Source organism: Aureococcus anophagefferens (genome assembly GCF_000186865.1).
Source record: "Aureococcus anophagefferens unplaced genomic scaffold AURANscaffold_29, whole genome shotgun sequence".
In the NCBI taxonomy this organism is placed as follows: domain Eukaryota; class Pelagophyceae; order Pelagomonadales; family Pelagomonadaceae; genus Aureococcus; species Aureococcus anophagefferens.
Window position 1 is genome coordinate 158,192 of NW_008705588.1, and position 14,148 is coordinate 172,339.

Here is a 14,148-nt window from a genome sequence, read left to right on the forward strand (position 1 = left end):
GCCTACAGCGGCGAGATCGACGGCGGAAGCGACGGCCTCGACGCGGCGACGCCGCGGCGCGAGGTCGTGCTGTCGCCCGTCGTCGCCCGGGGCCCGCGGCCCGCGACGGCGGACGGCGGCGGCCGCGCCGCGGGCGCGTTCCGCGCGTTCGGCGCGCGGCCGGGGTCCGCGCCCGCGGCCAAGGGCCGGGCCCGGAGGTCGCGGAGCCCGCCGCGGAGCCGGAGCCCGCCGCCGCGGCGGTCGCCGTCGCCCCCCCATCGCCGCGACCTCGAGGAGCCGTCGGCCGCGGCGACGGTGCTCACGTTCGACGCCGGCGCGCCGCCCGAGCGCGGCGCCGCGCCGCCGCCGGAGCTCGCCTGGCTCGGCGGCGAGTCGCCCCCGCCGCCCGCGGGCCTCACGCACCGCGTCGTGCCGCGCGCCGCGGACGCGGCGCGGGGCGCGGGCTACTGCGGCGCGTGCACGTTCGCGGACTGCGAGCGCTGCGCCTACTGCCTCCACTCGAAGCTGTCCCAGAGCCGGCGCCTGCCCCTCGAGCGCCTCGCCGCGGCCCTCATCTCGCGGCGGCCCCTCCGCTTCGCGGCCGACGCGCGCGCGCTCGCGGCGACGCTGAGCCGCTACGCCAAGTCCGACGCCTTCGCCGACGAGGTCCACGCCAAGTACCTGGGCTTCGACGCGGCGCGGCGCGGCGACTTCGCCGGCGCGCTCTGCGACGACCACCAGCGCACGCGCGACGAGGCCGCGCGCCTCGAGCACGAGCGCGACGCGTACCTCGAGACCGCGCTGCGCCTCAAGCGCGAGGTCGAGGCGCTCCAGCGCAAGATCGACATCGACGAGCTCGGCGACGAGGAGCGCGAGCAGCGCATGGAGGACCTCGAGCTCGAGAACGCGCGGTGGCGCGGCGCCGTCGCGCTCGCGAACTGGCACCGCTTCGCGCGGTCCAAGGAGATGCACTACTACCGCCTCAAGGCCGCGGCCAAGGACTCGACGTGGCGGCCCCACTACGAGGCCCAGACCCAGACCGACGCGGTCCGGAGCCGCGACGCGGGCACGTGGACGGAGCTGGATTTTCGCGTCGCCGCGCCGACGCGCGACGCCGCGTCGCAGGACGGCAACGAGGCGGGCCTCGCGTGGTGGCGCGGCGAGGACGGCGCGCCCGCGCCCGCGGCCGACGACGAGGCCGCGCGGCTCGCGTCGCTGCGCGCGTCCGCGCGCGCGCCCGTGCATGTGATGCCCGAGCGCCTCGACCGGCCCTTCGACAAGTTGAGGAAGCAGGCGGCCAAGGCCGAGCTCCTGCACCGCGACGCGCTCGTGTCCATCGTCTACGAGGTCTACGAGAAGAAGGTCGACGCCGACGCCGTCGCGCTCGACCGGGGCCACGCGCCCGCGCCCTTCGACCGCCTGCTCCGCGAGTACTGGCGGCGCCGCGCGGGGCTCAAGCACGTCGCGCTCAAGAAGCTCAAGGCCACGGTCAAGTCCGCGGACATCCACGGCGCGCCGGAGAAGGGCGACGCGCGCGTCGCGACGTTCCGCGCGCTGCTGGGCCTCGACGGCCGCGCGCCCTACTCGCCGGTGCTCGCGGAGGCGTTCTTCGCGCTCGTGTCGTCCGCGTGGCGCGGCGAGTTCAAGCACATCAAGGAGGATCTGGAGAAGGGGCCCTGCGTCGTCGCGAAGCGGCGGCTCCTCGAGGCCGTGGACCGCGCGGACGCGCCGCGGCTCCTCCTCTCGCCCGCGCGGCGGTCGCGGTTGCGCGCGGACGTCGCCGCGCTGCCCGACGTGCCGCCGCGCGCGTTCCGCCACCAGGGCAAGATGGCCTCGGGCGTGGACTTCGACGCCGCCGCCGCGCTCCTCGTCGACGCCTGCGCCGCGGCCGTCGCCGACCACGCGGCGCGGCTCTCCGCGTGCTTCGTCGAGTTCGACGCCGACGGCGCGGGCGGCCTCGACGTCGACGAGTTCAACACCCTCTGCGACGCCGTCCTCGGCCGCGACGTCCTGCCGCCGGAGGCGCGCCTCGCGCTCTTCCAGCAGATCGAGGAGGAGGTCGAGGACGGCGCGGGCGACGTCGACGGCGAGATCGAGAACGGCGCGCTCTTCGCGGACTCGATCCTCGCGACGTCGTGCCCCCTCGCGACGCCCGCGGCCTGCCGCAACTACTGGGCCGAGGAGCGGCGCTTCGACGCCATCTAAGGGTGGGGGCGGCGCTCGCGAGGTAGGCGTGGGGCGGGGAGGACGATCGCTGTCTGGCAGGCTCCTGTCCAGAGCCCACAAGTCGGCTCGTAGGCGGGGTGCTTCGCCGATTGAGAGAGCCCGCAGGTGTGGCAACGTTTAGAGCGGCGACGCCTCGAGCCACCTGAGCTCCCGCGGGTCTCCCGCCGCCCCTACGTTCAGAGACGCATTCAGGCAAACGTCCCTTCGGTTCCTCCTTGCGCCGCGGCTAACAGACAAACGTTTAGAGACGCATTCAGGGCGGAACGCTTCATCTGATGGCGGACTCGTACGCGTCCATCGCGCACAAACTCGGCCTCGCGGGAGCCGGCGTCTGCGCCCTCGCCGGGGCCCTCGGCCTTCTGAGCACGCAAACGTTCTGGGAAAGCGCCACGTGCGTCTATGCGCTCCTCGCTGCGTGCGTCGTGTTCGTGCTCGAGCTCGGCGCGACGTCGAGCGCGTTCCTGGGGAAGGTCGATTCGTCGCTCCCGTTTTCTGTCGTGATGTTCAGGCGCATGATTACCCAGGAGGTGCTTTTCTCCGAAAGTGTCGCGAAGGCGCTCCTCTACGTCGCGCTCGTCCCGCCGCGCGCCGCGTCGCCGAAACCGAGGCGCGCCCCTGACCTTATCCCGCGCGCAGGTCCATGTTCGCGCGATGGTCCGTGCTCGTCTGGCCGGGCGTCCACCTCCTCGCCGTCGCCGCGCTCTACGTCGGCGACGCGCTCCTGCCGCCGCGGGCCGCGCCGGACTTTGGCGTCTACGCCCCCGTGCCCTCCGAGACGACCTTCTGAGCGAACGGGCGCCTCGGCGCTCCAGGACTCGGTCCGAGGCTCGCGCGCGCCCACCGGGCGATTCTGTCGACCTGAGCCCCCCCCTCGCGCGCCGCCGCGGACTAAGCTCCCCTCGCGCCCACCGGCCGGTGCCGTCGACCTTAGCCCGCGCGCGTGCGGCGCGCGCCGCGGCCCGGCGTCCGCGGCTTGTGGCGCCGGAGCTTCGGGAGCGCGAGGCCGACGGCGTAGAGGTCCGCGAGCCAGAGCTGGGCGTAGGCGACGTCGTCGAGGGCGACGAGGCCGTGCTCGTAGAGGGCGACGTAGGCGTCCTCGACCGCGCGCGCGACGGAGCCGCCCGGCCGGTGCGGCGCGACGCCGTCGAGCACGCGGACGACGGCGTCGGCTTTCTCGTACAACGGCCGCTCGCTCATGTAGTCGGCGAGGGCGTCGTGGTCGTTGCGGAGCTGGGTCACGCCCGGCGGCAGGAACGCGAGCCGGAGCCCCGCGGCGCGCAAGACGCGTTGCGCGACGAAGCCCCGCCAGATGTCGGCGACGCGGCCGTGGACGGACGCGGGCAGGAGCAGCGCCCAGAAGGCGGCCCGGTCGAACAAGGTCGCCTGGGCGTTGAAGGGGCAGACGGCGCCGCCGTCGAGGACGACGCCGCGGCCGTGGGATGGGGGGAAGTCGAAGGGCAGCGGCAGCGCCGCGCGGGGCCCGAGGCGGTAGATGGCGTCGACGTCCGGGTCGTGGTTCGCGAGGAGCTGGGCGACGACGACGTCGTCGGCCGCGCGCGGGTCGTCGGCCGCGGCCGCGGCCGCGGGGCCGTTGATCGCGTCCAACGGTAATCCCCGGGGCCACGCCTTCTCCGCGCCGAACGACGCCGCGTAGGCGTTGAAGAAGGCGCTCCCGGCGTCGGGCGCGTCGGGCGCCGCGAGGCGCGGGTCCGACGCCCGCGCCGCCGCAGCGGCCGAGGCCGGCGGCGCGCCGAGGAGCACGTTGTCGTCGTCGAAGTCGAAGATCGTCGCCGCGCCCGCGTGGATCGCGTAGAGGTAGCCCAGGTTCTTGCGCGCGAAGTGGTCCCAGGGCGTCGCGCCCACGAGGCCGTAGGGCAGGGTTTCCTGCGCCGCGGCGCCCAGATACGCGACCGTCGCCGGCGCCGCGGCCGCGAGCGCCTCGTAGGGGCCGTCGTCAGTCTTCCGGTCGCCGACGACGACGAGGCACCAGCCCGACGCGTTGCCCACGCGCAGGATCGCCTCGCTCGGCGGATTGATCGTCGTCACGACGCCGCAGCGCTCGCAGGCCGACCAGGGCCGCGGCAGCGGCGACGCGCTCCGGTTCACCGTGTCGCCGAGGCGCGGCCCGGCGTAGGTCGCCACGCGCTGCGGTTTGTAGCGCTGACCGGACGTCGCGGCGCTCGACGCGCCGAGGTCGCGGCGCGGCCGCGCGCGCTGGGACGACGTCACCAGCCACAGGGCCGCGGCCGCGAACAGGCGCCGCGGGCTGCCCATCGTGAGTGATGCCGCTACCGACTGCAACAAGGGCAACTTGCCATATATCCGTGCGTGAGAATCGCGTTCAGGGAACGTCGGAGGCCGCAGGACTCGACGTCGCGCCGCGAGTGGTTTCGTCGAGCGCCGCGCGATGAGTTCCACCGACGCACCGCCGAGCGACGCGTCGAGCGCCGCGCCGTCGAATGACGCACCGCCGAGCGACGCGTCGACCGCCACGCCGTCGAGCGCCGCGCCGTCGAATGACGCGCCGCAGACGCCGCCGCGCGAGCGGGCGGGCGCGGGCAAGTTCCAGGCGCAGCTCCCCGTCTACACGCCGACGACGTTCCGCTCCTTCTTCCTCCAGTCGGCGTGGCAGACGCGCCGGCTCCGACTCGTCGAGGGCAAGCTCGAGGTCGTCGTCGCGGCCGCCGCGTCCTCGAAGCCCCTGCGCGCGCTCCTCATCGGCGGGGGCTACGCCGCCGCGAAGGCGACGGACCGGCCCTTCGCCGTCGAGGCGTCCGGCGTGTCCTTCGAGACCGGCGAGGCCGACTCCGTCATCTTCTCGTGCTCGTCGGAGCAGGAGCGGCAGGACTGGCTCACGGTGCTCCGCCTCGCGTGCAAGTCGCACCTCGGCCGCGCGCCGCCGCCGAGCCGCCGCCGGTCCGCCGAGGCCGTCGCGACGGTCTACGACTTCAAGCCCAAGGACGACGCGCCGGCGCCCGCGGCCGCACCCGCGGCGGCACCGGCGCCCGCGGCGGCACCGGCGCGCGCGCTCGAGGAGGAGATGCGGCGCGCCGAGGCCGAGGAGGCGGAGCGGAAGCGTCGAGCCCTCGAAAAGGTCCAGGCGGCGTCGCCGCGCCAGACGAAGATCGAGGCGGAGGCGGCCGCTCGGAACGCCGAGCTGGTCGCGGCGAAGGAGCGCGAAGCGGCGGACGCGGCGCGCGCGCGGCGCGAGCGCGAGGCCAAGGACGCGGCGGACGCGGCGGCGCGCGCCGAGGTCGAGGCCGCCGCCGCCGAGAAGCAGGAGGCGCGCCGCGCCGCGGAGCGCGAGGCGGAGCAGGCGCGCGCCGAGTTCGAGGCCGCGGAAGCCAAGGCCGCGGCCGACGCGAAAGCCGCCGCCGACGCGAAAGCCGCCGCCGAGGCCAAGGCCGCCGCCGACGCCAAGGCCGCGGCCGAAGCGAAAGCTGCCGAGGCCAAGGCCGCGGCCGAAGCGAAAGCGCTCGCGGAGGCGAAAGCGGCCGTGGAAGCCAAGGCCGCCGCCGACGCGAAAGCCGCGGCCGAGGCCAAGGCCGCCGCCGACGCCAAGGCCGCCGCCGACGCGAAAGCTGCCGAGGCCAAGGCCGCGGCCGACGCGAACGCGGCCGCGGAAGCCAAAGCGGCCGCCGAAGCCAAAGCCGCGGCCGACGCCAAGGCCGCGGCCGACGCCAAGGCCGCCGAGGAGGCCAAGGCCGCGGAAGCCGAGGCCGCGCGGGCGCTCTGGAAGGAGAAGAAGGAAGCCGCGGAGCGCGAAGCGGCGGAGAAAGCCGCGGAGGCCGAAAAGACGCGCTGGCTCGACGAAAAGAAGGCGGCCGAGGCGGCCGCCGAGGCGCGGGCCGCCGAGGCGCGCGACCTCTGGAACGCGAAGCAGGCCGAGGCCGCGCGCGTGCCCGCGCTGGACCTGGAGCTCGACCCGGAGCCGCCGGCGGACCTCACGGCCTCGCAGGCCGCCGCCGTCGACGACGCCGCGGCGGCCGTCGACGCCTACGCCGCCGCGTGCGCGAACCTCGGCTACACGCCGCCGCGGCCGGGCACGCCGCCCGCCAAGGTCCCCGACGCGCTCGACGGCGACGTCCGACGCCTCGTGCTCGACTCGGCGAAGAAGGACGCGCCCGGGGACCAGCTCCGCGCGGCGGCGGCGACGGCGCTCGCGCGCGTCGACGCGTCGACGCCGCCGGTGAAGCCCTTCGACGCGAAGGATCGCGAGATCCGGTCCGACGTGCTCGGCTCGGCCGCGTCGTCGGGCTTCGGCGACTTCCAGTCCATCGACCCGGGCATCCCGCCGACGCCCGCGGGCTGGTACGAGCTCGACGGCGCGCCGACGCCGTCGGCCAAGCAGCCCGAGCTCGACATCCCGCCGACGCCCGCGGGCTGGTACGAGCTCGACGGCGCGCCGACGCCGTCCGCCGCGCCGCCCGCCGAGGCCGCGGCGACGCCCGACGCGCTCCCCGGCGGCGAGCAGAGCAACTTCCAGACGCCGGGGCGCACGTGGGGCGACCTCGCGGCGCCGACGCCCGCGGCCATCGACATGCCCGCGCCGATCCCGGAGGCCGCGACCTCCGACGACGACGACGACGCCGCGGCGGGCGGCGACGCGGGCGACGCGGAGCAGCGCCTCCGGGACGCGCTCGGCGACGACTCGGACGACAGCGAGGACTACGCCGAGGACATCCGCGACCTCGACGTGTACTAGCTAGCGCGCGGACGCACGCGTAAGATCGCCGAAGTACGAGGAGCATTTGGACGCCTCGGCCGCGGACGCGCGTTGAAGGAACGTTGAGGCCAAGCAGCCCGCGGGCAGCGCCATGATGGTGGAACCCTGAGGCCGTTTGGCCGACCGGGCGGTCGATGGAGGCGCTCAAGGTCGGCGGCGCCCAGACGAAGGCGAAGCAGGTGCTCGCCCGCCGCGTCGCGCGGTACCTGCGCCTGGCGACGTGCAACGCCGAGGGATTGCGCATCGCGCCGGACGACGCCCGGGAGATCGTCGCCGAGGCCATGGAGCGCAGCGAGTCCGAGGAGGGGAGGGCCAAGGCCCTGAGCCTGAGCAAGGAGTACCACCGCGACGAGCTCATCTACGAGGAGGAGATGCGGGGCAAGGACTTCGTGCGGTCCGCGGACGCGCTCGACGAGTTGCCGGCGGCGGAGACGTTCACGCACCACATGCGCACGATCAAGCCCATCACGCTCATCCGGCTGCTCGTCGTCGCGATCCGGGGCATGGACCGCCAGGTCGAGACGCTCCTCGAGGTGCTCCACCAGGTGGCCCTCGAGATCGACGCGATGGGCGACGGCACGCCCGACGCGTCCGACGGCGAAGAGGTCGCGGCCGAGCCCGACGACGAGCGCACCGTGCGCACGAAGAAGCGCTTCCTGCGGCGCCAGGAGCAGGAGATCCTGGACAAGCGCGAGAAGGACGGCTACCAGACGCTCGACGCGGAAACGTCGAAGGCGTTCGACTCGAGCGGGTTCACCGGGCAGCTCCGGCGAAAGACGACGGCGTCGCCCCTCAAGGTCCGCGAGCTCCGGAGGAAGCAGGGCAAAGACGCCGACGTGCCCGACGACGAGCGCGACGAGCCCGCGAAGCCGGAGAGGCGCGCGACGCGGCGCGCGACGAAGCTCAACCGGAAGACCGCGGGGAAAGGCGGCGCGGGCTGGATGCGCGAGCTCGACGCGCTCGACGCGAAGAAGCTCATGGACGCGGCGTCCGTGGGGCAGACGGCCGTCGTCGAGCGCTTCATCCTGCGGAGCGTGCGGGGCGCGCCCGGCGCGCCGCTGTGTGGGAAACAACCAGTGGAATGGCCCTGTCCAGCAAAACTTCAAACCTCTCTCTATCTCGGTCGTTTCGGCTGATTCTTGAATGGATGGGTTTCTCTCGGCGAGTTTTTTTTAGACAGTAGAGAAACGATGTCGAAATCGTGCAAAAACATGCCTATTGAAGTCGTGTTGAATATTTTCGTTCCCCGCCCAGGCGCGCCGCCCGTCGCGGAGCTCTTCGGCACCGTGCACCCGCAGCTCGGCTACACGGCGCTCCACGCGGCCGTCGACTTCGAGCGCGCCGACTGCGCGCGGCTCATGCTCAAGCACGGCGCGGACCCGAACACGACGAAGGCGCGCCACCGCCAGACGCCGCTCCACATCGCGGCCGCGGGCGCGCGCGTCGAGATCGTCAAGATGCTGAGAGCGCACGGCGCGGACAACGCGGTGCTCGACGCCCACTACAAGCGGGCCTTCGAGCTCGTGCCCGAGGAGGCCTGCAAGGACCCGGCGGTGCTGGCCATGCGCGAGTCGCTCAAGGACGGGCCCGACCGCATCGAGAGCTGCCACGGCAAGGGCGTCGCCGCGCGCCAGTTCACCATGGCCTGGGAGTCGCTGGGCCAGACGGACGTCTTCTCCGCCGCGGCGGCGACCCAGTTCTACCGCGTCGACTGGGAGCAGCCCGCGCGGCGCAAGACGAGCCCGTGCTACACGACGACGCTCCGCGCGCACACGCTGCCGGACCGCTTCCTCATCCCGCCGTCGAAGGCCACGGAGGGCACGAAGCTCCGCCACGTGCGGCGCAAGAACCGCGTCCTCGACTTCAACCAGTGGGACATGAACACGCGCGGCGCGGTCCACAAGACGGAGTACCACGACGAGGAGACGGAGCTGGTCGTCGCGGGCCTCTACCCCGCGACGCGCTACGTCGCGACCGTGCGCGCGTCCAACGCCGCGGGCTTAGGGCCCCTGAGCCCCGCGGTCTACGTCTGGACCCTGCCGGACATCTGCGAGATCCCGAGCGAGCCCTTCCCAGGGCAGGACAAGAGAGCGAAATTCCCAACTTCAAAGGCTCCTTTCTCGGCCGTTTTCCACTCGTTTCGGCTGATTTTTGGACGAGCGATCATCTCTCGGAACGGTCTCGAAGCGTGGATGTTTTTCTCGTGACGCGCGCGCGCGGAACACTCACGTTGAAGCGACGTTGAATCTCTCTTGTCCTGCCCAGGCCCTTCCTCGTGCACACGACGGCGGCGAACGTCGTCGTCGCGTGGCTGCCGCCGCGCTACGACAACGGCAAGGAGGTCGAGTCCTACGAGCTCCAGCGCTACATCGTCGGCGGCACGCGCGCGGACAAGTGGCGGCGGCTGACCAAGGTCCACGGCACGGGCAAGAAGCTCAACGAGGCCATGGCGGTGCTCGCGACGCGGACGCGGCCCGACGGCGAGGCCGACGACGACCCGAACACCTGGGCCTGCGCCAAGAACCACAAGGACCCGGGCTGGACGAACTTCCGGTTCCGCGCCGCGGAGCGGCCCATCTTCAACTTCCCGGGCCTGAGCCGCGGCGACCGCGTCGTCTGCCGCGTCCGCGCGGCGAACGAGGTCGGCTGGAGCGGCTACTCGCGCCTGTCGTGCTGCTTCGTCGCCGAGCCCTCCATCCGCGTGCTCGACATCGACGCGCGGTCCCTCGTCGTCGAGTGGGACACGCACACGCTCGACGCGGAGTGCTGGGAGCTCCAGCGGCAGACGAACCGCATCACGGGCCGGTGCGACCCCTGGGAGTGCGTCGTCGACGACATCCCCCACGTCCGCAACGGCCGGGTCAAGTTCAAGGTCGAGTACGGTTTGGGCCCCGGCTGCTCCTACCGGTTCCGCGTGCGGCCCAAGGACGTCTACGGCTGGCGCGACTGGGACACGCCGCTGATGACGGACGTCGTGCGGCTCCTCGAGGACGTGCCCGACGCGCCCGCGGCGCCCGAGGGCAACACGGAGGCATGCACGGCGACGACCGTCGAGCTCGACTGGGCCCCGGGCTTCGGCAACGGCCAGCCCGTGACGCGCTTCGAGCTCCAGCACATCCCCTGCGTCGACGAGCACGACACCTGGGACGGCGCGACGACGGTCGAGCTCACGGGGCTCCAGACCAACTTCACGCTCAAGAACGTCGAGACGGGCGCCCTCCTCTCCTTCCGCGTCCGCGCGTACAACAAGCACGGCTGGTCCGACTGGTCGCTCGCGTCGCTGCCCGTGTCCACGTCGACGATCCTGCCGCCGGGCGTGCCCTTCCTGAGGGAGACGGGCACGACGTGGATCGACGTCCAGTGGGCCCACGCGCCCAACGGCAACGTCGTCAAGTACGTCGTCCAGTACCAGGTCGCGGGCAACGCGACGTGGGCCACGCACCGCGACGACGAGGTCCGCGACAACCACGCGATCATCCCGGACCTCAAGCCGGGCGGCCGCTACATCTTCCGCGTCCAGGCGCTCACGCTCGACGGCTTCTCCGTCTTCACGGAGTCCTCGGACGAGCTCCGCTGCCGGCGGCGCTTCTAATTGTTCGGGAGGTGCGTTACCACGTCGCGGGCCCCCGCCGCGGCCGCGCCGCGCGCGCGCCGTCGCCGCCGCGGTCGCCGCCGGTGCCGTACCAGAAGCAGTCCTCCCAGCGCCGCCCCTCGGCCTCGCACTGCCTAAGCCGCGCGTCCTGGAGGTCCTCCCGCGCGGCGCCACGCGTCGCCGCGCGGTCGCGCCGGTCGCGCGCCAGGGCCCGGAGCGCGCGCGTCGTCGCCGACGGCGGCGCCGGCGCCGCGAACGCCCAGGGGTCCGCGGCCGCGGCGGGATGGCTCGCCGCTGCGGCCGCGAGGCACAGCGATGCGGCGCTCCGGCGCGCGAGGGCGGCCGCGCTGCGGTGCTGCGGCCGCAGCGCGGTCATCGCGTCCAGCATTGCGAGGAGCAGAAGAGGAGCGCGCGGCGCGAGCATTTGTGCAGCGGATGGTGCACCGCTTAGGCACGCGTCGGCGGCGGCTTGATAGTGCACCGCTTAGGCTGGCGTCAGCGGCGGCTTGTGCGCCGTCTCACCATACACCCACATCGATTGCCACAGGGAAGACCAATGTTGGCCTTCAAGATGCCTCTCGTTTATGCCCCCGGTTCGAAGCCGTCTCAACGAGCAGCCCGGCGCTGGGGCCAGCGTGCGCGCGCTCGCGAAGCCGCGCTCGACTCGCAGCCTGGTGGCGCTGGGCCAGCGTGGGCGCGCGCTGTGCCATGGTGAAGCACATTTATAGTCCGCTCGAGTGCTACCTCGAGATCTACGCCGCGCGGCAGGTCGTGCAGCACAGCCGCAAGAACGCGAAGCACCGCGAGGACCAGATCCAGGCCGAGGCGGACCTCGTCCACTTCCAGAACCACCTCAAGGAGTGCACGGGCATCCCCGGCGAGGTCGACTCCGGTTTGAGCAAGAAGGAGATGCACGCGCCAGGGCAGGAAAAGAGTGCGAACTTCAAAGGCTCGGCCGTTTTCCACTCGTTTTGGCTGATTTTTGGACGAGCGATCATCTCTTGGAACGGTCTCGAAGCGTGGATGCTTTCCTTGGAACGCGCGCGCGCGGCACACTCACATTGAAGCGACATTGAATCTCTCTTTTCCTGCGCAGGCACGCGCTCGTCGCGTTCTTCGAGATGACGTGCGGCTACGGCTGGGCGCGGCGGTCCGGCTGGGTCGGGCGCGCGCCGACGCGGAAGATCAAGCCCGTGCCCTTCTTCGCCGTGGACCCGTCGAACTGGTACGGCGTCGGCATCAACCGGCCGCGCCAGCGCGTGGGCAAGCTCCTGCTCGGCGGCAACGGCCTCGAGGGCGTCGTGCCGTACAAGAGCATCTGCGCGATGGTGTCGCTCGACACGCTCCAGCTGCAGATGAACGAGCTGCGGGGGCCCGTGCCCGCGCAGCTCGGCGCCATGAGCGCGCTCACGGACCTGGACCTGAGCTGCAACCACCTCGAGGGCACCGTGCCCGAGGAGCTCGGCGACGCGATGGCGCTGACGCGGCTGGACCTGTCGTCGAACGCCCTCGACGGCGAGCTCCCGGACATGCTGGGGGACCTGGACCGGCTCCGCACCTTCAAGGTGGCGGCGAACGGCGGGCTCCGCGGGTCCGTGCCGGCGTCGTTCGCGGGGCTCACGGCGCTCACGGATCTCGACCTCGCGGAGAACGCGTTCTCGGGGCCCGTGCCGCCCTTCGCGGCGCTCCTGACGAACCTGACGTGCCTGGACCTGAGCCACAACGCCTTCGACGGGCCCCTGCCGCCCCTGCCGCCGTCGCTGACGACGCTGGACCTCGGCCACAACGCGGTGAGCGGCGGCGTCGCGCCGGAGTTCTGCCAAACGGCCGCGGCGACCCTCGAGACCTGCTTTTTGAACAACAACGCCCTCGAGGGCCCCGTGCCCGCCGAGATCGGCGACATGGTCGCCCTGCGGAGCCTGAACCTGAGCCACAACCGCCTCTCGGGGCTCGTGCCGGATTCCGTGACGCGGCTCACGAACGCGCGGAGCCTGGACCTCCAGGGCAACGCGCTCGAGGGCGTCACCATCCCCCAGGGCCTCGAGGACCTGCCGAACCTCCAGTACTACATGGGCGCCGAGGGCTTCGCGTCCCACTACCTCCAGCGGCCCAAGCGCTTCGACCGCTACCGCTTCGCGTTCGGCATGGAGTTCCAGAAGATCTACGCGGGGCCCACGCGCCTGCCGCCCGTCGCGCCCAAGAACGGCGGCGAACACGACGCCGGCGGCGACCGCGCGGCGCCGCCGACGCCGCCGCCGCGCGCGCGGGACCGCCTCCCGACGTACGTCCAGGCCACGGGCGGCCGGGGCGCGCCGCCGGCGATCCGGCGGAGCATGATCCAGGCGTCGCGCGCGCCCGCCGCGGACGGCTAAGGAAAAAAAGCCTACTCATCGAAACTCGACGACCTCGGCCGTGCCGTTGTTGTCGATGACCTCGACCTCCGTCAGGTTGCCCTGGTTCAACAGGCTCGAGTCGTCGTCGAGGTCCGTCTGGTTCTCGAGCTTCTGCACCGTGTGGTCGTCGTTGCTGATGTCCGACGCGAACTCGACGACCTCGGCCGTGCCGTTGTTGTCGATGACCTCGACCTCCGTCAGGTTGCCCTGGTTCAACAGGCTCGAGTCGTCGTCGAGGTCCGTCTGGTTCTCGAGCTTCTGCACCGTGTGGTCGTCGTTGCTGATGTCCGACGCGAACTCGACGACCTCGGCCGTGCCGTTGTTGTCGATGACCTCGACCTCCGTCAGGTTGCCCTGGTTCAACAGGCTCGAGTCGTCGTCGAGGTCCGTCTGGTTCTCGAGCTTCTGCACCGTGTGGTCGTCGTTGCTGATGTCCGACGCGAACTCGACGACCTCGGCCGTGCCGTTGTTGTCGATGACCTCGACCTCCGTCAGGTTGCCCTGGTTCAGGAGGCTCGAGTCGTCGTCGAGGTCCGTCTGGTTCTCGAGCTTCTGCACCGTGTGGTCGTCGTTGCTGATGTCCGACGCGAACTGGCCGCGCGCCGAATCGCGCGCCAGCGGCCCCGGCGCGACCTTCGCATCCTGCGTGACCATGGCGTCGTTGACGTCCACGGCGTGCATGGACGTGCGCGCGATGAGGAGCACGACGGCGAAGGCGCTCACGACGCCAAAGGCGCCGCGCTTGAAGCGCGGCGACCGCGCGAAGGGCCGCTCGGCATCGTCGGCGATGTCCGCGTAGCCGCTTCCCCACATCGTACTCTGAATCTGGCTGCCCGCTTGATACATTTGAAGTTTTCCCAGCTTCACGGCCTGCTTCACAAATCCTGCGCCGATCCATAACAGCTTACAGCGTCGGTATTGCTGGAGGTGGGCAGCCCGGGGGGCGCCCGGGAGTGGCACCATGTCGGGGTCCATCGCGATCCCGCCGGACACGATCATCGGGCAGAAGTACCGCATCAATCGGAAGATCGGGTCCGGGTCCTTCGGGGAGATCTACAGCGGGACCATGGTCTACCAGGACAGCAACCAACAGGCGCGGACCGCGGCGTCCGCACGCGGGGGGGGCGGGGCGGGGGGGCCGGGGCCGCCGCCGCGGGGCCGCCCGCCCCCGCGGGGGGGGGCGGCCGGGCGGGGCGGCCGCGGCGCCGGGGGGGGGGGGGGACCTTTCCCGG

At 72.5% G+C, this 14,148-nt stretch overlaps 2 protein-coding genes across 2 annotated transcripts in view; both read left to right on the forward strand.

Moving 5' to 3' along the window:
• Window positions 1-12,052: 12,052 nt before the first annotated feature.
• AURANDRAFT_31967 (hypothetical protein) lies at window positions 12,053-12,895 on the forward strand (the record flags this gene model as incomplete). Its single annotated transcript, XM_009042247.1, has 1 exon — window positions 12,053-12,895. The coding sequence occupies one exon, from the start codon at window positions 12,053-12,055 to the stop codon at window positions 12,893-12,895; it is 843 nt and encodes a 280-aa protein (XP_009040495.1).
• A 982-nt stretch (window positions 12,896-13,877) lies between these two features.
• AURANDRAFT_32057 (hypothetical protein) overlaps window positions 13,878-14,148 on the forward strand; it is a gene marked incomplete at both ends in the record, with an annotated part of 1,171 nt that continues 900 nt past the window's right edge. Inside the window, one exon of the mRNA XM_009042248.1 lies at window positions 13,878-13,985. Coding sequence (XP_009040496.1) covers window positions 13,878-13,985 — 108 coding nt within the window. The remainder of the gene's footprint in view (window positions 13,986-14,148) is intronic.